Raw genomic sequence first — 27729 nt, forward strand, 5'->3', positions numbered from 1 at the left:
TTGTAGAACCTCAACTGCCCAAACTGGATAATACCAAATCCGCCCATATTGCGGCTCTAGCATATGTTCCCCTTAAGCTAATTTCTTATGCACCCAGAGGCAATTCCATCAGCCTCTCCTCCAGAAAGTCTTCAGGAAATCTTCTATTCTTAAATGCCTCTCTAGACGAGTAAACTAATCTTATCTGAAAGGAGGTGAAAATCAAAATGAGGTTTTTCTATGCTATGTCTATGCTAGGAGATCTTCACTCTCCTATTGACAGTATGGCTTTACAGTTGTTGAGTTTAGTTGTCTACATTAGAAATTCATTTGCAGCAACATAATTAATACCAATCTTGAATTTTCTCAAGTTTTATTTGCTGGAAAAGAAATCATGTCGAAGTCTAACAAAACTATGGCAGTAATTAACTCAAATCACACACCAGAACATTAATACAGCTATTTGGCTACTCCTGCTAATACAGATGCCCTGGAAATATGACGAATTTTCCCACTGACAATGACTAAAACATGTTATTTGTCTTTGTGTAGCTCCATCCATAAATATCTGTGAACAACTGTTTCATTCCCCCAACATCACGCTATAGCAATGAAGTTTCCAGATCCATTAATAAAAAATACAGCAATTCACCATTCCAAAATGACCACAGTTCTTTAACTGAGGTGTTTCTCCCCTCAACTATATTGTTTAAGTAATGAAGATTTCTTTATTGTATAATAAACTGCAAGAAATTAGGGAAGTTGAATAGGCAAACTAAAAATAAAAATGTATCCTATTACCTAGATACAAGCAATGTTATTGTTTTGATTACTACGCTTGTAGTCTTTTTTCAACGCAATAGTTCTAGAACAATGCAATAATCCCAGCATAATGCAAGGTTAAAAAATCTGCAAAGCTCTGAAGTTTTTGACATATGATGACATATGGCCTTGCAGACCATCAATTCCAGCTTTTGTTCCCACTAGTAGTAATGCATATGGGAAGGTCTTTTCCCAGTGAAATGTGTAAGTGAATTCTGTTCCCTCATCAAAAGCAAGTCTAATGAAGAAGCAGAGAGCTTAGCTCAAGTCCACTATTTAAAAAGGTCCTTAACTGGCGTAAACACAAATACTAGTCTACATTTTTCCACTGGACATTGAAATTGCTATGAAATAGCCTATTAGTGCCTGTTGCGTACAAGGTACTTCATCATAATTTACTAAGTGGATGACTGAATGGACAAATAAATAAAGCCGAGATAATTATCCAGACAAAAACAATTTTCAGATAACAAGGCAAAGGGCTGAAAGCCCTTTAGGTCAGACTTCTCAGTATTAGGTAGAATTGTATTGACTTTCAGGGATTAAAGAAGTATTCTGGAATTTCTAAAACTGTAGGATTTCATGCTCAAATCTCATATTTGGCTGACAAAACAAAGCAAAAGAAGACAATAACCACAAATCATGGAAGGAGTACAAGATGGAAGGCCAGCAGGGCTATATACAATCATTTCACCATGACACTGTGCCTGACTCCATGAGTTGTATAAAATAGTACCATAACAGTGTCCTTCTGCCATTGGCAATTAAAACAAAAAATCCCTAGAAGGTTCCAAATCAGTATTGCCATAAAGTGCATCTTGTGTTTTGGCAGGAAGTAAAGCAAGTAGAGCTCCCTCCCACGTAGCAGCAAGCTTAGGCTCCATAAAGTAACAAAAATATACCTAATACTCTAGACCCTGAGCTAACAACACTGGTTAATCAGAGGGATGGCACGGTTTTGACTGTGCTTTTATTTCATTTATGATTTTATTGCACCAGGATTCTGCATCTGATGGTGAGAATAGCGAGTGAGAGGTTGAAATGATGAGCAACTCCTGGTAAAATGCAGGTTGCTTAAAGGTTTGGGTCTACCTGCAAAATTACATCAACACTCTATAAGCTGTTGAGACCACGAAACAACTTCTCAGCTGGTGGGGTTTCTAGGCTACCCACTTCCTCTGCCTCGTCCATGGATGGTGCCCCAGCCTGTGTGCCTAGATTCTCTGATGACAGTTGTCATCAAAATGCAGACACAGATACTATGCCACCTGGCCTGGGCTTGCTGCTTTTATTCACCATCTGTCACAAAATGACATCAGAATGAAAAGAGGATCTAGCTGTAGGAGAAGGCATCATAGGCTTAAATTTCTTCATGGGAACCAAGGAGATGGAGCAAACTGGAAGATAATTATGTATTCCTTTCTAGGGCTGGCCTTTCTAGGCACACCTCAGACTATGGAAACAGGAAAAAGGTTTAAAAATCGTGAGACCGGAATCCCAGGCACTGGAGATGGATATCTTTTATTATGCTCTTAGTTTATTCCTTTAGAAGAATTCTAGTTAGACATGTGGGAAGAGAAGGCAAAACCCTGCTTAGCACTGGTGGGGAGCTGGTGAGGGTTGAGAGTATTTCATTAAGACCTTCAATATTTTATTAAGACCTTCACTTAATGGACTTTTTCCTAGAACAATGCACAAGACAGGCTTCCGCATGCTATGAGTCCAAGCATGCCACAGAAAGATCACAATCTTGAGGTTGAATGTTCCAATAGCTGGAAACACACACACACACACACACACACACACACACACACACACACACACACAAACTTGATGAGGAACAGCTGAGGGTTAGGAAAAAATGTCTATTTAAAAAAGTGATTTTATAGGTTCAAAAATCTTCTTTTACAGGAAGAAAAGAAGAGGAGCATGATGCCATAAAAGATGGGCTGGTAGGATACAACAAAAAGACTTGTGATTTAACTCCTGATTTTTAGTACCAGTGGGGGAAAATGCCACTAAATAATCTAGAGGAACAAGCTAAAATATGCCTTTTCAAAACCTGTTAACAATACTAAGTCTTCAATTTAAATGATGGCATGAATGCAAGAGAAATTACTGGTAGGTGCCCTGTAATATGAGCAACTTTTAGATTTCAGCACAATACACTTCTTTTTCCTAACCAATGCTCCTGATATGGGGAACAAAGCTTACAAATCCGAAGGACAATTATTCCTGTGTTGTAGCCACTGACCTCTCAGACCTCTCCAGGGGTCACAGGCAGAGAGTAGTGATGATTTATTCTGCAGAGGGGAAAAAAAAAAACAGATTTCCTAGCAACCAGTATTATAAAAATTCCCACTCAAAATGGACACCACTCTATTCATTTTCATTTTTCAAAGAAAGGTGTCCAGGCTGGGCGCGGTGGCTCACGCCTGCAATCCCAGCACTTTGGGAGGCTTAGGTGGGCAGATCATGAGGTCAGGAGTTCGGGACCAGCCTGGCCAATAAGGTGAAACCCCATCTCTACTAAAAATACAAAAACTAGCCAGGCGTGGAGGCATGCGCCTGTCCCAGGCTACTCGGGAGGCTGAGGCAGAAGAATTGCTTGAACCCAGAAGGTGGAGGTTTCAATGAGCCAAGACTGTGCCACTGCACTCCAGCCTGGGCGACAGAGCGAGACTCCATCAAGAAAAGAAAGAAAAGAAAAGAAAAGAAAAGAAAAGAAAAGAAAAGAAAAGAAAAGAAAAGAAAAGAAAAGAAAGGGAAGAGAAGAGAAGAGAAGAGAAGAGAAGAGAAGAGAAGAGAAGAGAAAAGAGAGGAAGAGAGGGAGGGAGGGAGGGAGGAAGGGAGGGAGGGAAGAAGGGAGGAAGGGAGGGAGGGAGGGAGGAACGAAGGGAGGGAGGGAGGAAGAAAGGAAGGAAGGAAGGAAGGAAGGAGGGAGGGAGGGAGGGAGGGAGGGAGGGAAGGAAGGAAGGAAGGAAGGAAGGAAGGAAGGAAGGAAGGAAGGAAGAAAGAAAGAAAGAAAGAAAGAAAGAAAGAAAGAAAGAAAGAAAGAAAGAAAGAAAGAAAGAAAGAAAAGAAAGGAGTGTTCAACCACGGCAACAGTTACCTTAAGTATCCATGCTGCACTAAGCTCTAGACCAGGCACTAAGGATGCAAAAATGGGTAAGAAACAAGACCCCCTCAGGAAGTTTACATGTGAGAACACACAATAAGCCTCTATCCTGCTATCAAAATATTATTAAGGAATATGATAACAATAGGGGAAGATATGAGCAAATACATTTTAAATAGGAAAGAAGGAATGCCAATCAAAGTAGGAAAAAAAAGTCCATTCTCACTGATAACTTAAAAAAAGAAAGAGATACCTTTTCTTTGGCTTATATCAGGAGAGATTTTGAAAGATAATAATGCCTGCTGTTTATTTGTGTACGGCAAAATGGGCAGAGTTACAAACTTGATGGGAGTGCAAATTGGTACAACTGTTTTTGAAGACTTTGGAAATAAGTATCAAGAGTTTTTAAATAGTTCATTATTTTTGCTCTATGTGGTTCCATTCCCAGGAAGTGGTTCACAGGAGAAGAAATCAATCAGCAGGGGTAGGTTTGGGCCAAATTAAAACCTCTGGATTTTATTCACAGGCCGCTGGAGGCCACTGCCAAGTTCTACATGAGGATAATGATGAAAGAAAAGTGCTCCTATTTAGCATCAAGGGAGCCTGCAGGATGGCCTCGAAGGCTGAGTCTGCAGTCAAAGTGAACATTTGAGATACTTGTGTAGTAGTAAAGGGTAAGACAGTGAAGTGTTTATAAGGGGCTTAAAGCTCAAAAGTCATAACTAAACATATCAAAACTGATTAATAATATTATCATAAAGTTAAGTTGAAATGAACAATCAGTTATTCCTTGGCATGGTATAGATCCTGTATGCACACAATGTGATGGCCTGTCGGAATTTTCCACATTTCAATTGTTTGTTTTGGTTTTTACAGACTAAAGTTCTATGTTAAAGTTTTCTTTCCTGAAAATTACCCTTACAAACTAAATTTGCTGCATCTCATGATGCAATAGAATTGCTGAGACATTAGTTAAGTGACTGCTTCATTTTTTTAAATGATGATCACTGTTCAACATAAACAAAAGTAGAAAGAATAAGTGTAATGAACTCCTACGTACCCACCACTCAGCTTCATGACCAGTCTTCTTCCGTCTACATCCTCACACTCCTCCAATTATGCTGAAGCAAACCCTCAATCATTTTTTATTAACAAATATTTTCATACATATTTCTAGAAGAAAGAGATTCTTCAAATGTCTTAACATGTTCCTTTAGCATTTTGGATGCCACTTTATCATTGCAAATTATACTTTACAGAATATTACATATAAAAGAAGATTTAGCAGAGAGGTAGAACAAGAACAAAAGAAGCGCGGTTCTACTTCTCACCAGCAAAGTGACCAAAACAAAATAAAATGAAACAAAACAAAAAAGGAGGCTGGATATGAAACAGCCTATAAACAACCCATCTGTCCACAGCTCAGTGGAAACAGTGCACCATTTAAAAATGCTTCCTGCTACTTATTCCATAAAGTCTTTACTAGTATTTATTCCATGGCTAAAATGCCCAAGCATTTAGCCAAACAACTAAAAAATTAAGAGATGGGAACTGAGAGATCCAGAATTCGAATCATACATTCCTGTGTGCTTCTTGTTTTTGTTTCTTGTTTTTTTTGGCTTATGATTGGAAAGCAGAAAAACAGCCAGGCAAATCTGGCATGTGTCCAGATCTACTCTCTAACTGAAGGGATGCCAAATCCATGGTGAAGAAAGCCCCTCTCTGTGGTCTGACTGCACAGAAACTGAAAGACATAAAATGACAGCATAGGGGTGGGTTTTCACTCGGCCACAAGGAAATCTCAGGAGGTGTAAAGATGGCTCCTGCTTATTTACTTAAAATTGCATTATGTTGTAATAACCAAAGTGTCGGTTTTCTGTTTAAGATATACAAAAGACTAGAACAGGGATAAGTCACCCAAATTCCCACCACACAGGTCACCAGAGCCGAGAATTGGGTCACAGACCCTTCTAAATTTTTCATACACAAAAACACATTTTGTGTCATGATTTGTGGACCTTATTTGGGGTAAACAGCAGTTGTGGCTGAGTTCAGGGGTTCAAATTCCTGCTCCTCCACTTATTAGGTATGTGACCTACTAGCTAGATTCCAGTTTCCTCCTCTAAAAATTACATTATTAAAAGATTTATCCACTTTGGGAGGCCAAGGTGGGAAGATCACGAGGTCAGGAGTTCAAGACCAGCCTGGTCAACATGGTGAAACCCTGTCTCTACTAAAAATACAAAAATTAGCTGGGCTTGGTGGTGCACACCTGTAGTCCCAGCTACTCCGGAGGCTGAGGCAGGAGAATCGCTTGAACCTGGGAGGCGAAGGCTGTGGTGAGCCAAAATCGCGCCACTGTACTCCAGCCTAGGCAACAGAGTGAGACTCTGCCTCAAAAAAAAAAAAAAAAAAAAAAAGATTTATCACTTAAGTTCTATGACTACTTACCTCAAAATCACCTGATATATACATTAAATGTTTTGATGAGTGCCTTGTAATAAGAACCATATACGTGTTTGCTATTCTTAATTGCAGTGCTTGCTTATGGTATTAACATTTTGTCAATAACAGTATTAATTAATAAAATGGCTCATGTCATTAAAAGTCTCTATAAAACATATTTTTTTCTTTTTTTTCCATCCACCTTTCTGTGTAAGAACATAAAGCATAATTTTTAATGGTCATATAATTCCAACTTCAGGATGGACCTAATTTATTTAATAATTTCCAAAATGTTGGGCATTTGTGGTTTTTTCCTAACAATTTTCAGTATCATAATAGTGGAATCAACACTTTTGTGGCCACAAATTTTCTAATATTTGGATTATTTTCTTAGAATTAATTTTCAGGCCTAACATACCATTTTGAAAGACTAGGAAGTAGTGATGGTTAGTAAGGAATCAAAAAATGACATTCCACAGTAAGGGCTTGCTTACACAAGAATTAATGGTGAAGCAGAAATAGATGGTTATGAGAATCTTCAACTACTGGACCTCCAGATTTTAGTGCTTTACTCTGAGTCACAAATTCAGGCAAATCTTCCTTATACCATCAAATCCCGGACCAGGGCCCCAGTTTTAGTGCCACTGGGGAAAATTCCTCAACACGGGAATTTCAAGAGCAAATAAGAAATGCAGCTATATGTGTAGGCAGGTGGGCATCAGGGATATGTCCTGTTTCAAACAACTCTAAATTCTAAATTATAACAAAAATGCACCATCTCACAATGTGTCTGTCTAGTGGCACTAGGATATGCCTTTTGTTTCTAAGACATCCTACACTTCGCACACCTATATCTGAAGTCAGAACATATTCTGTGGCCACAACCCTTCAAGTTTATGGATTCCCTTCAGTTCTACCATCTGTTAACAAGGAGACAGAAGTATGAAAGGTTGAAAGATACCAGACTCTGCTAGCTTTCTGAGAGAAAATATAAACATACTTAGCACGTCTTCTAGAATATTCACAGAACCTGTCCACTCACAAAACCTAAGAAAAGGCCAACTACTACAGAAAAACCAGGTTTCCTGGAAGGCGATAAAGAACACAGGAATCAAAGCTACAGGCGCTGGGTGCTAGTTCCAGCCATGAGACCTTGGGCAAGTTACTTAACCTCTGATCTTTTCCCCCAACTCTATTTTTTTTTAATAGCCAGAATAAAAGCTGGGGCCAAGGTGGAGGGTGGGATAAAATTGACAATGCCTTATTTGCCTACAGTTATCCCCGGTATCCACAGGGCACTGGTTCCAGGAACCCCACAGATACCCAAATCCACAGATGTGTAAGTCCCTTATATAAAATGGTGTAGTATTTCCATACAGCCTATACTCATCTTCTTGCTTACTTTAACTCATCTGTAGATTACTTATAATACCTAATACAATGTAAATGATATGCAAACAATTGTATTATTTTTTCATTTGTATGATTTCATATTGTTGTATTTTTTTCATTTTTTTCAAATAATTTCAATTCCTGGGCTGAATTTATAAATCTAGAACCCAAGGATATGGAGGGCTTGTACTTGTCTTAAAGATCAAATCATATAATATAGGTAAAGGCACTTGATAAATTGTCAAGCCCTATAGAAAAGTAAATTGATATTAAACTATTTTTTCTAATTCTTTTATCAGTCACGCAATCATTCAAAAGCTTAGTATTCTTAATGAAGATAACCTCAAATTGGAATTATTAAATCTCTGTGATAGCAGCTATTCAAACCTGGGAAAGTATGATGGCAGTAGTTATTAGTCTAACATACTTGCCGCTTTAATAACTCAAGTTAATTTCTTAACATTATATTGTGCATTTAAAAACATTTCACCAAAAGTGCTTCTGAGAATCTCAAACGCTTCCTCTTCTAAAAAGTGCTTCATGAGATAATGTTTGGCCATGCTTGTTGCCCCACTAAAATATTCCTAAAAGCAAATAATATACTTTGTGTACCTTATAAATAGAAAAGAAAAAGACGACTGAAGAAGAAAATCAGCACCATGCCTCTTTATTAAAAATGCACGCTTTGTTCTATTTTATAAGTATGCTAGATACAGATGGTACAAAAGACTGAAGTTTATTTCATATGCAGGATATCATCTAGAAATTTGTTTTTTGAACGGATTCCTAGTATGCTATGGCATTTTCTAACTTGGGGAAGGGTGAAGGAGGAGTCCTCTCTTGCCCCCCAAAATATGCTCCCCACCACCAATCGCATTCATATACCTGTCACATAAGCATGTTGAAAATGCACCATTACTTATGAGCGTTAGTTTATTTTACGTGAAAATGTCAGACCACAGTCCTTTAGAGAACACTCGGTGCTGTTGTGGGGCTTATTTAGGTTTTCATTTGCTGGAACGGACACAGGTCTGGAGTAATATCGCCTTTGGCAGAACATCCTGAACTGCATTTAATAGGAGTCACATTCTCACTTCTCAGCTGGAAGATTACATGAGCAAGATCTGAAGGAACTGAAAGGCCGTCCTTTACCAAGCCTATCTTATACCATTGGGTTTTACAGCCAGTATCTCCTTTATGATACTAAGTGGAACAAAGGCAATCAGTTCCAAAGAGAATCTGAGTTTGCCCTTTGCTTAAGTGCGTGATAATAGTAATGGCTGGCTGGGGACGTCTTTGTGTTTCTGACAGTGGGTTGCTAATGTTGTCAACTTAAGCCAGCTTGGCCCATAATTTCACTTTTAAGATAGGTGGATTTTTGCTTCATGTTTCTAAGATGGGCTAGTAAACTGTGTACATTTAAAAATCCTTCTGTACTACAAATGAAACCTAAATGGGAGGTCTTTGGAACTGCAAATTATAACTGAGTATAAAATGTGTTTGGCATTAAAGCCCAATGCAGCTAGGAACCATCCACCTAATTTGTTCTTTTATTTGGATAATTATAATCAGGTTTCAGCCTGGTCATCAATCTGTCCTGAAACTCTGAGGGTGGAGAGAATAATATGATACCATATGAATGCTGACTGTCATTTTTAGATATTAGACATCTATGGACTACTTGCAGAAATACACTAACGAAATCCCCCAAGAAGTTCAGTCTGTGGATTTACAGGTTTTACAATATGGCTGCAAAAGTAACATTTACAATGGAAAGCAGTCAGTTGTATTTGCAGAGATAACACATGGCAAAACATACACACGAGCTGATCATCATAATCATGCCCTTGTCCAGCTCTCCAAAATTAAAATAGAACCAGAAGAAAGCAGAAAGCCTATTCAATATACTCACATAACACACATAAAACAAGAAATAAAGACAACAGAAGAAAATATCAAATGAGAAAAGCAGCAAAAAGTGAGCTCAGAAAAATTGCCAGTATCAAAACAACAATAAGAGTGTTTCTATAAACCTGATCGTGAGCAGCATTTCTAAAGCCCCTTCTGACCTGCTTTCATCCTCCAGAAGTGTTATTTTCATGAGTCACCAAGTTGGTTCAAATGCATGCTCCCAGAGCCTGAAACTAATTTCCTTCCTCCTATATAAGAACATAAAATCCTTACAATCTTGGTAATAGAAAGATATCATTTTTCCTGAGGGCCCAGCTACCACTATCTCTCCTCTTTTTGACAAAAAGGTGCCCACGTGTCCTCCCCTGCTCTCCAGCTCAGCTCTCTCGGTAGTGCTCCTGATCTGCTCAAAATGCCAACCAAGTTAGTCCCCTTGCTCTGCCAGTTTTTCATTGGCTTCCCAAGAAAAGTCCAGGGCTGATGGCCTTCAAGGCTCTTTGTGGTCTAGTGAAGTCAATGCTCTAGCTTGAGCTCTGGGGGCTTTCTCTCTGGTCCCTGAGCACTCAGTTCTCCTGCTTGGGGCCATTGCTCGTGCTATTGCTAGTAGCTGAGAATCTCCTCTGCTCGGCCTGTAATTCCCACTCTAGTTAACTTCAGCTGAATCCTGTCTTCTCCCAGAGAGCCTTGCTTGACCCCCCAAACCTGGACCTGATCCTCATCACATGCTCTCCAAGCAATCAATGTCTTTTTGCCTCACTAGACTTCACACATGTTGAATCATATGTCCATTGGCACATTTACATGATAAACTTCTATTCCCCCAACAGCATGTGATGTCCACAAAGACCAAGACTACACAGGTATTTTCTAATCAGGGCAGCCTCAGTGCCTAGCACAGTGCCTGGCATACAGTTGGCTACAAAAAAATAGCTGATGAATGAATACTGAAGGAGGCCAGGTTATACTATATATGTATAAGCTAGACAGGCCGAGACAGTAACAGTCTTCTTTCATTGAGAACGCAGGATGGTACGTGATCTCCTGTACTGGTGTAACCTCTAACTGCTGTCATTTGCATCCCAGAGAGCCTCCCAAGTCCACAGTGAGGCTGCAACCATACTAAGTCACAAAAATCTCCTCATAGACATTCTTCCTTTGCCTCACTGAAGGTCACATGGGGGATGCAGCTTTGACATTCTCTGTAACTGATAGCATCACGGCATAAAAGAGTCCCCTCTGACACCAAGACTGTCTGCTTAACAACTGGTGATGGTACACCGTGCTCTCTCTTCGCTTTATGACCCAAGAATTTTTAAATGAAGCTTTCATAACAAGGATGTAATGGAAGGCATGGTACTTTGCTGGGTATCCAGGCTGATTTTACATGTTTGCCTGACAGAAAACCCTGTGTGACATTTCATCATTTATAAAGCCAGAGAGAAGATTATGATGTTGCTGCTCTGGAAGATGAAGGCACAGAAGGTAGATTACCATTCTGCATGGCACAGTCGGCCTGTGGATACAACTGCTCCTTTGCGGCAGGTTGCAGCCTTCCTGATGTGGGAATGTCTGCAAGTGCCTCTTGGCAGAACACAGGCAGGCATGAGCAGAACTGCTTCTGGGCTTCCAAAAAGTTTCAGCTGCAGCTGAGGGGTCCATCAGCCTCCCTACTTTCCCCAGTCTCATAAGAAAAGCATGTTTCCTGGTCCAGTGCAGAAATAAATTCTCAGCACAGGCCCTGGATAGCCTCAGTGGGGACGTTGGACTAGAAGAGACCTGGCTCTGGGTACTGAGCAACTCATTAGGTGCTGCCAGAGCCTGGAACATCCTAGCACAGAATATCCAAAATCTTTTACGGAAGCAATGGGACCAGGGGAGCTGCATGGCAATAACCGTCAAAAACCAATTTGTATGAGCTTGAAGTGAGATTCCATAGGTACTCAACGGAATGTCTGGAGGCAGACTAATGGAAAACACGAAGCTCTTACGACCATAGCACCATCCAAATTTCAGGAGAGAGCGACCTGCAGAAGAAGTGGTTCCAAAGTACAAGATCTCCACTGAAAAAAAGACTTTTCCTCAAAGTCCTAATTGTCTTAGGTCCTAAGTATTGTCACAAGGGCACCCCACCAGGGGATGACCAGACATACACTGGAGTGGCTGACCCCACCCTAGATCCACACTCCTTGGAAGAAAAAGGGTAGGGAGTTTCCAGGAGGGTAGGAGGCAGCCTAATGTTGAGGTTCAGAAGAGGGAAACAGCCTCCAGAGTAAGAAAGACATGGCTTCAAATCCTACCATTTTCTAGTTGAGTGGCCTTGGGCAACTCATTGAGTATCTCTGTTCTTTGGTTTCATTTGTCAGTTGGGGAGAGCAGTTCCTACTTCACAGGTTTGAGGCATCAAAGCAGATAATGGACATGAATCGGCACACAGAAACAAAGTTTTCTTCCTGAACGTTACTGGAAATAGGAGAAGCAGGAGGAAAAGGAAGAGAGAAGGTAAGAACTTGGCCTTCCTCTCTCACTGGAAGTGGGAATTTGTAGCAAAACTGATTTATTCCAAAGTGCTTGGAAAAAAAGCTGTCTCTCTTCCCTCCAACTCTCAACCCCCAGCTACCTCACCCCAAAGTAAGGATAGGTCCATCTTAATGCAGGGTCACTCAAAGGAAAAGCAAGCTCAGCCCTTTCCTCTGAAGCTATCTTCCCAGGCAAGAGCCTGAGGGGATGATCTTACTTCCAGCCTCCAGTAGATGCAGATCCATGGGCCAACCATGCACCTGCTCCTAATCCCTTGTACCTGAGTTGATAGGCCAGGCAGGCCTTGTTCCACATGCTCATCTCCAAGGGAGGAAGCATGAAGATGTATACCGTCCTCTGGTGCCAGTCACATCCTCCAATCCACCTTATGAGCAAATCTCATACCTGGGTTTCTTTTGGCTCCAATGAGGTGGGACAAATGACCATGCTCCCCTCCGCCTGTGAGATTACTACTACTTTTTATAATAAACCAAGGTGGGGAAACCAACAGACAATGGCACTTCTGATCACTTGGCTTCCTGCCGTTCACTATAAAATGAGAAGAGAATTCAAGTTGGACGGGTGTGACTCTGGGAAGTGGAGGGCGGGAGGATCATCAATCTCAGGAGTTGAGGACATGCTCTTTAAGAAAACTAGAGTCCCCAGAGTATGGCCTAAATGAATCATCAACCACCTAAGCAGCAAGCTGGCATGATAGCAGCCGGGGTGGAGGGCAATTAAGGGAACCCAAGGGATCTCTGATGAGCTCTGCTAGTTCTCAACCTGTGTGCGCTATTTAGAATCATGCAAGCGGCTATTAAAAACACTGATGTTCAGGCCGTCTCCTGGACCAATTACATCTAAATCCCATGGGTGGAACCTGAGCATCAGTATTATTTAAAGCTTGCTCAGTGATTCCAGTGTGCAGCCATGATTGAGGAAAGTTGTTTTACACTTTCTTGGCCACTGAGTTTGGAGAGGAAGAAATAGAAAATAGTAACACATCACAAACCTGTTAGGTGAGAATGCCTTTCCTCTCTCACACGTAGGTTAACGACCCTTCCCACCGCACAACTGTTGTACGTGGTAACTCATGTTTATCACTACACATATGAAAGGCACATGCTATTGTTTAAATTATAATGAGAGCTAGTATTTACTGAGGTCTTACTATATACCAGTCACCTGTCGATTTTACCTGTATTAACTAATACAAACCTCACAATGACCCTCCAAGGTAGGTCTCTTATTACTGGTCCTATTTTCCAAATGAGGAAACTGAGGCACAGAAAGGTTAAGTGGACTTGACTGAATTTTACTCCTACTAATGGGCAGAACTGAGATTTAACTGAGCAATCTGGATTTAGAGTCCATTTTCTTCATCAAGCTGACTCTCAAGTAATGTCTTATTTTCATTCATTATCTCTCTGTGATAGGCATTGAGGACATTAACCCCAAACAAGCAAAGGCCCTTGTCTTTTTCTTTTTTTTTTTTTTCAGATGGAGTCTTGCTCTGTTGCCCAGGTTGGAGTGCAGTGGCACAATCTCGGCTCACTGAAACCTCTGCCTCCCGGCTTCAAGCGATTCTCCTGCCTCAGCCTCCCGAGTAGCAGAGATTACAGGCGCCTGCCACCACGCCTGGCTAAATTTTGTATTTTTAGTAGAGATGGAGTTTCACCATGTTGGCCGGGCTGGTTACGAACTCATGACCTCAGGCCATCCACCTGCCTCGGCCTCCCAAAGTGCTGGGATTACAGGCATGAGCCACTGCGCCTGGCCGGTCCTTGTCTTAAGGAGTCTACACATTGTGTGTGTGTGTGTGTGTGTGTGTGTATGTGTGTGTGTGTGTGTGTTACCCCATGTATAAGGGGTAACCCTCCCTAATGATAGGGACCATGTTTTATTCAGTTCTCTGAACAGAAGCTGAACCACCATATATGCGACACCATAGTGATTCCACAACATTGCAAAGGAAATGAACAAACAAGGCAAGAGAAGGGACACAAGAGAGAAGGTAGGTGGGATGCTGTACGGGGGTATCTCGTCCCTTTAGACCATAGGGAACTGAAGAGTCAAAACTGCCCCATATAGAAGAGAATGACATCTCCAACTCAGCTTCCACCTCCCCTCCACGGCAAACACTGGGACTAATGAAATAAATTGCCAGAAGAGGTAATAATTCCCAAGCCCTAGTATTCTAAAATCTCCAAAGATCACATCCTATTGCTGGCATTGTCTCTAACCAAGTAGACACTAATAAGGAAGCTCACAGGAAAGGATACATTTCCAGCACACACGGAGCCACATAAAGGATCCCGTTTTACGACTTTGACCCTGGAAAGGAACTCACTACTAGGAATTAAGCAGTTCCTTGGGGTCCAGGGGAAAATCTATGGGGCCCTTTTACCTTCTAACGGCCTCACCACCATCTGGAGGCATCTGGGTCCATATCAATATGTTACTTGTCTCTCTCTCAGCCGACTTGGCTGCTCCAATTAAATATCTATTTCTTTTATCATCCAAGGTGTTAAGACTAATTACTTCAGCTCCTCTTTAAAGTAGTAAGAGAGACATGCAGATGCTCCTTGAGGAAATTTGAATTTGGTTACCTCCTCCTGAATTACTGAGTTATAGCACCAATAACAACTAGTTAAGACTTTGTCTCACAGCCTACTGCAATCAGATCTGAAGCACCCTCCACCAACATGCAAGTAGGCTAGGAGGATGTGTATATTTGACATACTGAAGCAACGTATGTCCTGGGACAGACTTCACGGTATGGGGAAGTAATGGTTCAAAGTATTTCCTTTTATTTTGGCATTTTTAACCCTAGTCGTTGCTAATTATCTTCATCAACATTGTTATTTTAACTATTTTTATCATCAAAATGTTTTTTGGGTCAAAGACCTCTCCACGGTACTTTCATAGGCATTGTCTCATTTGAAGTTCACAGCAAATCAGTCAGATATTGGTATTTCCATTTTATGGACAAAGGGATTGAAGTGGCAAGGGATTAAACAGATTTGTCCAAAGAACAAGCCAGTAAGTGGCAAGTTGGAATTTATACATAGACGCCTCACTCCAACACCTCAGACATGGATTTCAGAATCAAAGGGACTCTTAGCATCTGGGGAAGGTTCTAGAATCAGAATCTCCTTCTCAGAGGGCTGTTATGAGCATGAAATGGGATAGTGTACATAGAATGCTTGGCAGAATTACAAGAGGCACAGACACATGAGCAGAGTCCATAAATATAACCTACTGTTATTTTTACTATTGTTAATATTCAAAGAGAGTCAGACACTGAAAGGCTCTTTTCAGAAGACTTGGGATTTTACCTGTCTGACCTGTTTCAGTGGGATGAGGACATTTTTCATTTACAAAATTCAAAATAGAGAGAAACCACAAAATTTTGATCTGACAGCCATTAAAAAGGGCGGCGGGGGAGTAGCTGTGCTACTAAGTTCAGATATGACCCTAAACATTCATCTCTCTTCCTAAAAGACCTAGGTGTTGGCTTTGTGTTAGTTAGCTGCTTGCATTTCTGAAGCATCTGGCACTAAACCCTATAATCGGTTCAGTTTAAAAAAAAAAAACTAGAACTAGTGTCTGGCAGCCACCTTTGAAGAGTGCCTAAAAATAGAAATAATTCACTGAAACCTCATTAGAATGGTGTTCAGGGATGCCAAGCTACCAGGGAAAACGCTGCACAGTGTTGAGTAAGACCTCAGTAATACGGATGGAGAAGCCCCTGGAAGTGAATTATCCAAGAGTCAGAATTGACTATTGCTTCATATACAGAACATTTCATTATATGTGGTGCAAACAAATTACTGATAGTGTAATTTTAGAAGTATCTCTCACCAAATCCATTTGTGTGAACACATAAGAGTCCTCTGTTATAACCAAAGGACTATATTAAATGAATATACCCACATAAAATGGGTTGACAAAGGCCAGTTGATATACGGAGTAAGCAACTCCTCCTATTGCAATTTTATTTACAGTCCTGATGTGTCTAATAAATGCCTTCTTAAAAATGCATAAATAATTCTTGGCTTACATCAACTTTGGACAAATCCAAATTCTAAATAAGCAAGACCTAAATTAGTTAGCTCTCATATCATTTTTATACAGCTGCCTAGGAATTTGCACACTCATAAAAAAATCATACAACTTAATACATACTCAGAGAACACAATGTGCCAAGAAAAATAGAATTTGCTGTACCAATGTGTCGAGGTGAGTCGATGCACAGGTATGCTCACAGCTCCCAACAGACCCCAAACGGGGATTTGATGCTAAAAATTTTCTCAAAAGACACCTGTACAATCATAATAAAGAGATGATATAAGCACCAACTACTGTGCCTTTTACTGTATCACATTGAGATTCTGACCTATGGCAAGTTAAAAGGCAGGAAGGATAAAATATTTCTATCATGGACATTCTTGCAATAGACCGTTTCCTAATCCTTTACAAACCACAGGAGTTGCATTCTTGAAAAATATCACAATCAGCAAAACAGTGTTACCAAGATCAAGATGTTAACAGAAAAAGAGGAACATGGGGAAAATCATAAAAAGTCTCACATGGATAAATAAAATTAAGTTTCTTCCAAGTTTGCCATCACATCATGTAAAAATGGTTGAATGTATTTCCATAAAATCAGAAAGATCTATGCAGACCAGTCTGTCTTAAAATATAATCTATGTGATGTACATGACATCTGCTTTGGGAATGTGGGTCACAGGGACACTCAAGAGACAGGCAGGCATTATCCAGAAAAGACAAAGAACAAAAGTTCTGGACTTCCGACGGGTTCAGACATATCATAAATGTTAAGATGCTGTAGATAGAGAAAACAGTAGCTTCAGTGTAGACCCTGAACAACAAAATCAAAAGAGAATTGTAAGGTTCTTCTCAAATGGGCACAGGGGAGTAGCATCTGGATGCATACAGTTAAAGATGGTTAATAGTCCTGGCCCTCCATGCCTAGATGGCCAGATAGTAAAAAGATTTCGCAAGAGACGATAGTAACCCTCTAAAATAAGCCAGTGTTAATGATTTTAAAATCCTGTTCTGGGAAAATCCTTCTATAATGCTGAGGAAACTGTGTAGTGCTGTAACTTACAGAAGCAGGTTCTCCGACAACCTCCGCAAGGGAGCTTCATTGATCTTCGTATGGGTTTTTTAAATTAGCTCTCGCTGATTTCAAGTTCAAAAGCATTTGTACATGCTCTTACCTTCTTACCTCTGTTTACTTTTCTATGTCTAAGTCAATGTTCTATTAAATTGGTGCTTGTTTCGAAAATCACTGCAGTGTCTGGAAACAAATACCCATGTGGGTGCTTTAATTTAATGGGGCAGAGGCAAACCTAGGATATGTACGAATAGGGCAGATTTAAATATTTTGGCATGCAAGTTTTGCACCTTATGTTGGAATCCCAGTTGTCCAAGTCTTGGTTAGCCAGGGACTACTGGAGTTCTTAGGACTGGGATTATTAGTTATTCTTATGGCCTTTGGCCTGCAGAAAATAACCCAAATAGTCCTAACTGACCCCCTCTACCGAGATGAAGATATTCTGGTATCTTCAGTCACTTAGTTAGTTGATGACCATGAAGCTGAGTTTCTTGACCTCAGCCAGCACAGACATTTTGGGCTGCTAACTGTTGGTTGTGGAGGACTCTCCTGTGCACTGCAGGGTGTTCAGCAGCATCCCTGGGCACTATCCGTGAGATGCCAGTAGTGCCTCTGCCCTGACACACCTAAAGTGTTTCCAGACATGGCCACATTGCCCGTGGGGCAAAAGCCCCATTCCCTCCCTCCCCACTTCAGAGCTGCTGCCATTAAAAAATTAATACATTCAATTCAAAGTTCAAATCTTTACCCCATTCACTCACACTATGCTTACATAACCACAGCATTTATTCTATACTCTTTATAGCCTTTTTATAAAAGGGAGGAAACTAAAGAAAAAAGTTGTCATCAAATCTATAAAATAATTATAGACACGCAGCCTAAGATAATTTAGGATCGAAGGTTTTAACTATGGACAAAAAGAAGAAGACCACAATTTTAAGTTACAAGAAAATACCTCTTCAGCTATCAGCAAAACTGAGAGGCCTGAATGCAATTATATGCAGATGACAATAACTGGGACCAATAATACATACTTCTCCCTCTACCCTCTTCAACAGAAAACCCAACTTTTCCCATTCAGTTCTTCAGTGAGAGCATAGACCCTGGAGATATACGGTTGCCAATGAAATGCTGGCTCCAACACTTATTGGCCTGTGTAATTTTGAGTAATTTATACTGAAAAAAGCTCCATGTCTCAGCTTCCATATCTATAAAATGGAGGTAATAATACCTTGAGGGGTCCCAGTGAAGATTGAGATACTGTACAGTAGTTGTCACTAGCATTTTACATGAGTTAAGTCCTAAGCAAATATTAACTTTTATTAGTGGTGTCTGTATTCTATTTAGAAACATCTTGCAACTAATTTATCTAGGGGAGGACAGAGAGGTAAGAACGGTTGTGAATATAAAGTGCTTTATGTCAGGAGTTCTCCCGATAAATCTAATCAGCTAAAGCATCCTACTAGGTCATATTCCAGGAAGACCAAATCTAGGAAAAAACAAAGTCGCTGGATTGGGAGTCACACAACTCAAATTCTTGGCTTGGCAGACTGCAAAGAGCTAGGGGACCACGGTCAATCACTTAACCTTTCAGAGGGTCAGGCCTGTCACCTGTCACAGTAAGGTTACTACAGAGTGCCTAAGATCTTCTCTGAGTTTATGAAAACCAGATTCTGTGACTTACCTTAAAACTAATGGCCAAAACAATTTGAAACTATCATTCAATGATGTACAAAAGCAAAGTACCTGGCAACGTCCTTGAAGTGCAATGATTTAATTAAAATAGATTTTCACATGGTCACATTCAAAGAATTCAACGTCTCTTAATTATGTAATGCTTCGCCAGTAATTAAATAGTCCTCTGTGATGTCCACTAAGAGGAAATTTGAATTACAGGCCATTTGCAGACAGGAGATGTGCTGAAAACACCTGATAGGCTATAAATTCAATGTTGTACATCCACAAATCTATTCCAAAATTGCAATTGAACATTAAGAATGACTCTGGCCTTCGCTTAATGGTAAGTCCTATGAAATCAATTAGCTGTTAAAATAGTTTAATTGGAACATATGTATTTTAATTTTTGTGTGTGGATTAAAAAAAGTCTTCTTAATCAACCCAAAACATTCTAAAATTGCACTTCTAGTAATGTAGTGAAAGAAATAAACTTATATCTGGATAAAACCAAGGAAGTGGAAAATGTCAGAAGGACGATATTCAAACAGCAGCAACTGGAAAGGAATAAATTAGGAATCATATTAGTTTACCGCCGTTATCCTGTAAAGCAGTCTAAGAAGGAAGTTCTAAATAATCTATCACGATTCTCCAACACAAACTCAATTTTCTCAGACCCAAAAATAGTTATTGTTTTTTTCTGGGGGTTGGGGGTGAGGGTGGGAATTTGGCAGATGGGTAAAATTACTAATTTATCCCTTCTCTCTCTCTCTCCAGAGTTAAAGGCCCTTGTTTCACACTGCCATCAGAACCATGAAAAGAAAAAAAAATTAAAAGTATAACACGACAGAAAATTTATTCTTCATCAAAAAAAGAAAAAGACTCTTTTGGGATAGTTAAAAAGAATAAAAAGATAAATTTAGGTCACCATAAATAAAAGGAATGAATTATACTTTAATAGTGGTGTTCTGCTTTATACCAGAATAGAAGAAAAATGGAGAAAGAAGAGTCCAATTCTACAATTTACAAGTAGAAACTTTATGCTCTCAAAATAAAATATTTATCATTTTAAAAATATACATAAGATATAATTCTTGCATTATTCTCTTGAGATTTTATCTGCCTGACTTGATCTGTCCTCCCCTAGCTCTCAATGATAAAATGAAGCTACTTTTGAAGAAAGAATTTTAAGGCCCTTCTGAAAACTTACTGTCCCTCAATTACTTTGAGGGCAGGACACAATTCTGAGGATACCTCATGATTTCCATGGAGCATGGCACAGAGAAGGTGCTTAACAAATACTGCAGAGTGAACAAATGAGTTAGCAAATGAATGCAAGAATGAATACATAAGCAAGAAAATCTTACATTCTGTTTGCTTAGAAAATCTGAAGGAGAAAGGGGGGAAAGAGGCAGAAAAACATAGACATGTAAAGAATAGCAAGAGCAAGAAAAAGTAAACAGATGCACTAAAACATACAGAAGCTAACTCATCAACTATTACAGAGGAACCCCAGTAAAGAAAAATGCAAGAAAGAGGCAGAGACAATGGGAAAGAAAATTAGCAAAATGATCCAAAAAAACCCTCTTCACTCATCACCTAGTGAGATAAACTCATTTTGGTGGGAAACCTTATAAAGATACATCCAGATACTCTTTACGGTAAAACACTCCTTTAAGGCCTCTGAACGCGCTACGGAATGGAGATGCATCCCTTTAACATGTTTGACCCAGTGGAGCCCCAGGTAAGAGAGTTACCATCCTCAATGAATCGTCACACAGTCTTCATGTTCAATGTCCTTGACCAGCTCAAGAATCTTACACTTCTGACACAAACAGCATCCTTTTTGGGTGAAGCTTACACAGCCATCTAGATATATGCTTTTCAAAAACCCAAATAATAATGTGATAAAACACAAAAGTTTCCTTTAACTGAGTTTTACTTAGTATATATTTCCTGAGCAATAGTTGAGGTCAAGTCACTACTGTGAGGGCTAGGGAAAGGTGGGTAGGTGGTATACAAAAAGAAGAGGAACAAGACACAGACTTCAGTTTATACTCTAGTAGTCTCAGGTTCTACCCCCAATGCCTATTTTTTATAATTTGTAGCTAATAAGCTATCAGGCTGTCCCTTTCCAATCTAGACAATGGAGCCTAAATGTGTTTCCATGAAATTCAGCTAAGTATTTACACAATCAAGCCACAGTTTTCACCGTGTGCAAGAGACATAATGATGAATGAAGACTCTCAAGCCTCAATGATCTCACAGTATTAAGGCAGAAGAAAGCAAGTAAAATAACAGCTTTAATACAAGATGAAATGCTACAAGTCAGAGCGGGTCAAAGGAAGGACAGATCATATCTACCTATGGTGGGGAAGGAGGGGGAAGGTGAAATGCAGGGAAGTGGAGAGAAAGGCTTCCTCGCCAGCCCTGGATGGATGAGTCATCAAGAACTCCTCCTGCCTTCTCAATATCTATAAATAATCCCAGGTGCTGCATTTCGTTTAATTACTAAGCCTCTCCAGATGGAGAAAAATAATTAAGCAGTCTGTAACACCGACATGATATAAAGAATGGGTTAGCAACTTGCAAAGCATTTGAGTTCTGAAGTTTCCTTTCAACTATGAAAGAAGGGCAGAAATGAAAAGGGTGCAAATGACTCTACAGACCTGAGGGAAAAACCAAAGGACTACAGTCATATTCTGGGTAGAATTTAAATAAAAATGAAAAAATACTGGTACAAAGGAAGGCAGCTCAACTCTCCCAGTAGAAGCAGAACATTAAATGAGGAAACTGCAGTAGAGTTGGTGACGACAGTTTGTCAAGAAGAAATACTTTAAGAATGATGAATAAATCAGACGCAATTCACTTATTTCTTAAATGTATTCAGAAATATACCTATTGACTAGATCTCTGGATACAGACATGACAATAATTTTATAACTTTGTTTCTGACGCAAAGATTCAGAACTGACCACAGCCATAAAGGAGGCTGGAAACAATGTCACATAAGAAACGTTTCTAAACGTCGATGCTCTTGAAGAATCATGCACTTATGATTCCAAAGTTCAACAGAATTAATGAAATATAAATGAAATTTCAAGCATTCACATGACAATCGCAACTGGGTAATGAAATGAATGAGACGTTACCCTCAAGATAATAAATTCAATAACAATAAACTTCATGAAAAAACACAATTAGTCAACGATAAAGAACAGGAATACCAAAATTCTATGGGCATGTAACCGAAATCCATTAAGAAGGCTGTATGGTTAAAAGACACTTAGGTCCTAGTGAGAAAGTAGATGAAAGCATTTAATGATGAAGAAACAGATGGAAGACAAGGGAAAAACACCAGAACCCAATTCTGAGGGTGACGATAAAAGATTCTTGGCCTCAAAAGAATAGGACTACTTAAAGATAAAGTCATTCTGAGTATTCGGTACTCTCTCTTCTAGCAACTTAAAAAGAAACCAACGAAATCATTCCGTGAATTACAGTTTTTTAAAAGCAAAGTATCCTTCCACAAATTGCCTAATCATTCCACTGATTCTATTTCATGTAAACCTGGGTTTTTATATTTATTTGTTTCACCAGATAAACCATGTAGGGTGTTATCAGAATAATACAATATTTTGAAAGAGCATTTTAGGTTGCTACAAAAGTAATGGCGGTTTTTGCCTTTAAAAGTAATGGCAAAGCCGGGCACGGTGGCTCACACCTGTAATCCCAGCTCTTAGGGAGGCAGAGGCAGGAGGATATCTTGAGCCCAGGAGTTCAAGACCTGCCTGAGCAATATAGTGAGACTCTGTTCTCCACAAAAAGGAAAAAAAAAAGTCATAGCAACAACCGCGATTACTATTTCACCAACCAAATAATAACTTCTGATATTTTATACTTTCACAGGCATTCAAATTAGGTTAACAGTAGAGAACAGAAGTTTTACCTTAACAAATAAAAAATAATTTACTTTTTGCACTTACATAAATTAACTAAACAAGTATTTATTCTCTTGAGTGTTTTAACAACAAATTCCTCTTTCCTTTGACAATTTTTTATTTTAAATTTATGTTTTAAATCCTTTAAAAGCAAACTTCACTCTTACCTGTTCCCCTATGCTTTCGATAGGGAACAAGCCCAAAGGTGATCTGCGTGATCTAGAAAAAGGTGATCCTTCCTCCAGACACATTACTACCATGTGTTGGAAAATAAATTATACATTACACTTACCAGTGGCTACAAAGGGAGCGCACCTTCTAGAGCTGTCTGGGCCAAGATGTGGTTGCCCTGATTCACCGTCTTCCACACATGGAGGTGGTTCTTCCTTCCTTCACTTGTGCTCAAGGGCAGACCTGGCTCACCATCTTTCAGCACTGAGACTGACCCTTAACTCTTATCTGTTACCAAAATATATCAGCTGCCATTCAGAGTTACTGGGGTCCGGGCCAGGCATCATGATCTTAAGATCATATTGATGTGAACACATGAATAAGACCACTTGATGATTTTGTTGCAATGGGAATGTGCACTCCCTCCAAAGTAGCCACTAGACAGATCTCGATTACTGCTACATCATCAAGACATTTTGTGTAAAACCTTCCATATTTAAGAATCATATTAAGAAGAAATTAATCATATTAATTAAGAAGAAAAGAATCATAAACACTGTGTAGATTCAACAAATCATGCCTGTGAGCCACAATAGGGCAAAGTGCAAGTAACCTGTACTCTAGGCCAATGTAAGGGTTTCTTGGACAACCAGATGTCTGCTAGGTTTGTGCCTATTTTGGTGCTTTTGGGGGGCAACATTATGAACTTCATCACATCTAAGCACAGCAAAGGCGGAGAGAAAGCCAACATTACCAGGAATAATGGGCACATGTTGAGAACAAAAAAAGAAGCATGGAGAGTGAAAAATTGAAACGGTAAATCGGCATCCGGACTACTGGTATCTCTGCAGAACTTGGCGTTGCCTAGGCCTGGGATTTTGGGTCATTCTTTTTGTGTCACTCTGAATAATGAATACTGGGTTTATAAGCACCAAGTCAGAGTATAGCCTTTTTACAAGTAGAGGAGTTCAACTCTTTTTGGCCATTATTTGTGGGACCATGACAGCGAGGTTCTAGTGCACAGGAGAAGATTGTGTTTATTATGCTTAACATAGCAACTAGTACCACTCCTGGCATTGAATAGATGTTGAATAGATTGATGACAAACCCTTCTTCTATACCAAAAGGTAAGATGCCAGGTTTGAATTTGGAAATATACACCAAGATTTCTCTATTTTGGGAAGAAATATCAAACTCTCAAATTTATCATTCTTATAGAAAGCAAAAAAATCAAAAAATGAGATCTAACTTGAATGCCACATTCAAGTAACATTTTTTTGTATTTGCATTGCATGACATAGTGAGAATTCAGGCATATAAGCACGTGTGCTTACAAGAAAGACAAAGGGGCCGGGCGCAGTGGCTGACGCCTATAATCCCAGCACTTTAGAAGGCTGAGCCAGGAGGATCACTTGAGCCCAGGAGTTCCAGACTAGGCTGGGCCACAAAGCAAGACCTCGTCTCTACAAAAAAATAAGAAAATTAGCCAGACATGGTGGCCTGCACCTGTAGTCCCAGCTACTCGAGAGGCTGTTGCAGGAGGATCCCCTTGAGCCCAGGAGTTGGAGGCTGTAGCGAGCCATAATTGCACCACTACACTTCCGCCTGGGCAACAGGGAGACTTGTCTCTAAATAAATAAATAAGAAAGACAAAGGAAGCAGCTTAATACAGCTGCTATCTACGTAAAATTATGTTCTATTTTTTATCATCTGACCTCTAATTTGTGTCTATAGGACAGCAAGCCAAATTTAGAAAAGGACCTAACTAAATGAAGTGCACATTAAATATCTTTATATGCAAACTAGTAGTCGTGTCTTTGAAATACTTTAAAAATTCAAAACCTAGATTTCACAGTGAGGTATTTTGTTGATTTGCACACCAATGTGTCTTGCCTGCCTAAAATTCTAACTGGTCTTATATTTAACAAGAGTTTATAGATTTGAAAAAAATAGAAAGTGTTTGGGTAGAGCATGCTGTAAACTAGTCCTTCGAGTACTCATAAAAACATTAAAAAGTTTTTTTTAAATTTTCTTTTAAGATAGGTTCCCTATGAAGTAGAGTCTTGGAGGTCTGAGCACAGGTGGGCATGACAGAGAAGGAAGTGAGGGTGGATCTGATGGCAGGGCCACAGGAGCAGAGGTCCAGCTGCATGAAAAGCAGCATGCCAAGGGAACGATGACAGAAAACCAGGTGTTAGCCAGGCAAGTGGGAATTGTTTAAGAGCAGTTTGCGTGGTCCCAGTGCTACCAAACACAAACCAATCACAGTTTAAGAACAGAAGGGGGCTAGGCGCGGTGGCTCACACCCGTAATCCCAGCACTTTGGGAGACTGAGGCAGGCGTATCACGTGAGGTTGAGAGTTTAACACCAGCCTGACCAACATGGAGAAACCCTGCCTCTACTAGAAATACAAAAACAAAACAAAAGAAAACAAAAAAAAATTAGCCGGGCATAGTAGCACATGCTTGTAATCCCAGCTACTCGGGAGGCTGAGGCAGAAGAATCGCTTGAACCCGGGAGGCGGAGGTTGTGGTGAGCTGAGATTGCGCCACTGCACTCCAGCCTGGGCATAACAAGAGCGAAACTCCATCTCAAAAAAAAAAGGACCGAAGGGGTCCAGACAGAACTCAAGTCATCTGCCAAGAGGGCAGTGTCCAGAACATACTTCTGTTCATAAAAAAATAATATGTATACCATGGGGTCTCCATCCCACAGAAACATGGAGGGCTATAGATGCATACTATTTGGCAATTTCCAAGTGTCTGCTACATTCCAGGAGCCATACTAGGCAGTCCTTTAATTACCACTACAATCTACATGATGTAGTAGCTGTTCTCTCTACTTCACAGATAAGGATACTGAGATTGAAAAGTGTAAATAACTACATTACCATTACGCAGTGGAAATCGTGGAATTCAAAAGCAAGTATCTTGACTCCTGTGAACAACCTCTTAAAACACTATGCTCTATTGTGTTCATGAAAAGTAATCAGGAAAAAGACATGTGTTGGAGAAAAATGGGCAAATTAGGCCAATACATAGCATAGACAGACAACTTCCAAAATACTTGACCATGACCCACAGTAAGCAGTACACATTATATCATGACCCAGCACACACCCAGTATGCTTTATTGTGCATAAACAAATTCTATAAATACATTTACCTTTACTGTATTTTACTGATATTTTCTGACTTATTTCCTATTCTATATTATTCTATGTCATTGTTTTTAAAATGCTGATCAGAACTTACTGAAATAATTTCATGGCTCAACAGTAAGATAGAACCCACTGTTTGAAAACCAGTGCCATAATCCCCAACGACAACCATTGTTCTTATTCTAGGTAGAATATCAAGCTTTTCAAATTTTCATATCTGATCTCTCACTGGAGACTTTATCTCCCTTGAGAAAAGGGAGAAAGGTGGTTAAAAGGGAGGAAACTGTCACTCATGTGTCACCCATTGAAAAGGGTGGTGAAATTAATATACTCCAAACAATAATGGCTCCACCTCAATGACAAACTTGCTCAAAAAGGCAGATGTTAAAGACCTGTTGGAGAAGGCTCTTATGTCTTTGACATTCCTTTAGTTGTCAAAAAGACATCATTTTCCAACAGAGACTCATTGGTGAAATGAACACCTTTATGTAGTCACTAGGCCAACTGTGAAAGACAAATCACAGATGCCTACTACTCAGACTACCTTGCACACTAAAAAGCACCAAGGTCTCCTACAGGCAAGTTGGTCAAGGCACTCACTGATCAACACTACTTTGATTTGACTTCTTAAAAAGCCTGAACAGCACCATTTTATCGAAGGATGCAATGCTGGGATTCTAGGTGCAGAATCAATACTGAGTTATGAGCATTCATCAACATAATCATATTAAAAGAGACGACGGAAGGATAAGAATTCATAAATGTACCAACACAGAGATAGTTGCAACAAAAACTTCAGTTATTATGAGGATTTCTGAGAGGGAAAGAGAGGGGGTCTCTTTAGAAAAGTGACTGATGCTATTTATTAACTACTTGCAAGTAATGTCAGATTTTAAAGTTGCTCAAAAAAAAAACACCTTTTTTTTTTATATCAGTCTCTTAATATGCTGAAGGAACCTGTTCAAAATGCTTCAGCGGCAAAGTAACTTAGATGATAAATGTGTTCTTCAATCTGTGCACCAGTCAAGTAGCAATAAAATCAGAGTAATTCGTGCAAAAATTTTCATGATGTTTCTAAACATACTTATTTACATTTTAAATCACACATTAGACAATATGAAATATCTTTCATTTGGACAGGTGTGAACTAGAAAACAGATGCATTCATTAAACATGGAACAATTCGGCGAATTAAAAAAAAATACTCGAAGAATTCTTTGGTTGAAGTACTTCAGCCACTGTTAACTTACTTGAAAAAATATGGCCATGGCTCCGATTATTCTGTTCTCAGAAATTGCGGTTTGAAAGCTGTCAAAGTCATCTGGATTGTAAAAGAAAATCTGCATCTGTAAGAACAATTAAAAAAATGTATTAGGAAAATTTTCAAACATAAATAAAAAGTTCAGAGAATATTACCATAAATGTATATTCCCCAGTTGCTAATAAGATTTTGCC

General features: G+C 39.6%; 1 protein-coding gene across 3 annotated transcripts in view; it reads right to left on the reverse strand.

The window, feature by feature from the left end:
* The window catches only part of PTPRG (protein tyrosine phosphatase receptor type G), a 751407-nt gene that overhangs the window by 198212 nt on the left and 525466 nt on the right, over positions 1-27729 (reverse strand). For all 3 annotated transcript variants that reach the window (XM_055259569.2, XM_063630796.1, XM_063630795.1), the window contains exon 5: positions 27525-27620. In XM_055259569.2, the coding sequence (XP_055115544.1) occupies positions 27525-27620 (96 nt within the window). The remainder of the gene's footprint in view (positions 1-27524; positions 27621-27729) is intronic.

This window comes from Symphalangus syndactylus, chromosome 21 (assembly GCF_028878055.3).
Source record: "Symphalangus syndactylus isolate Jambi chromosome 21, NHGRI_mSymSyn1-v2.1_pri, whole genome shotgun sequence".
Classification (NCBI taxonomy): domain Eukaryota; kingdom Metazoa; phylum Chordata; class Mammalia; order Primates; family Hylobatidae; genus Symphalangus; species Symphalangus syndactylus.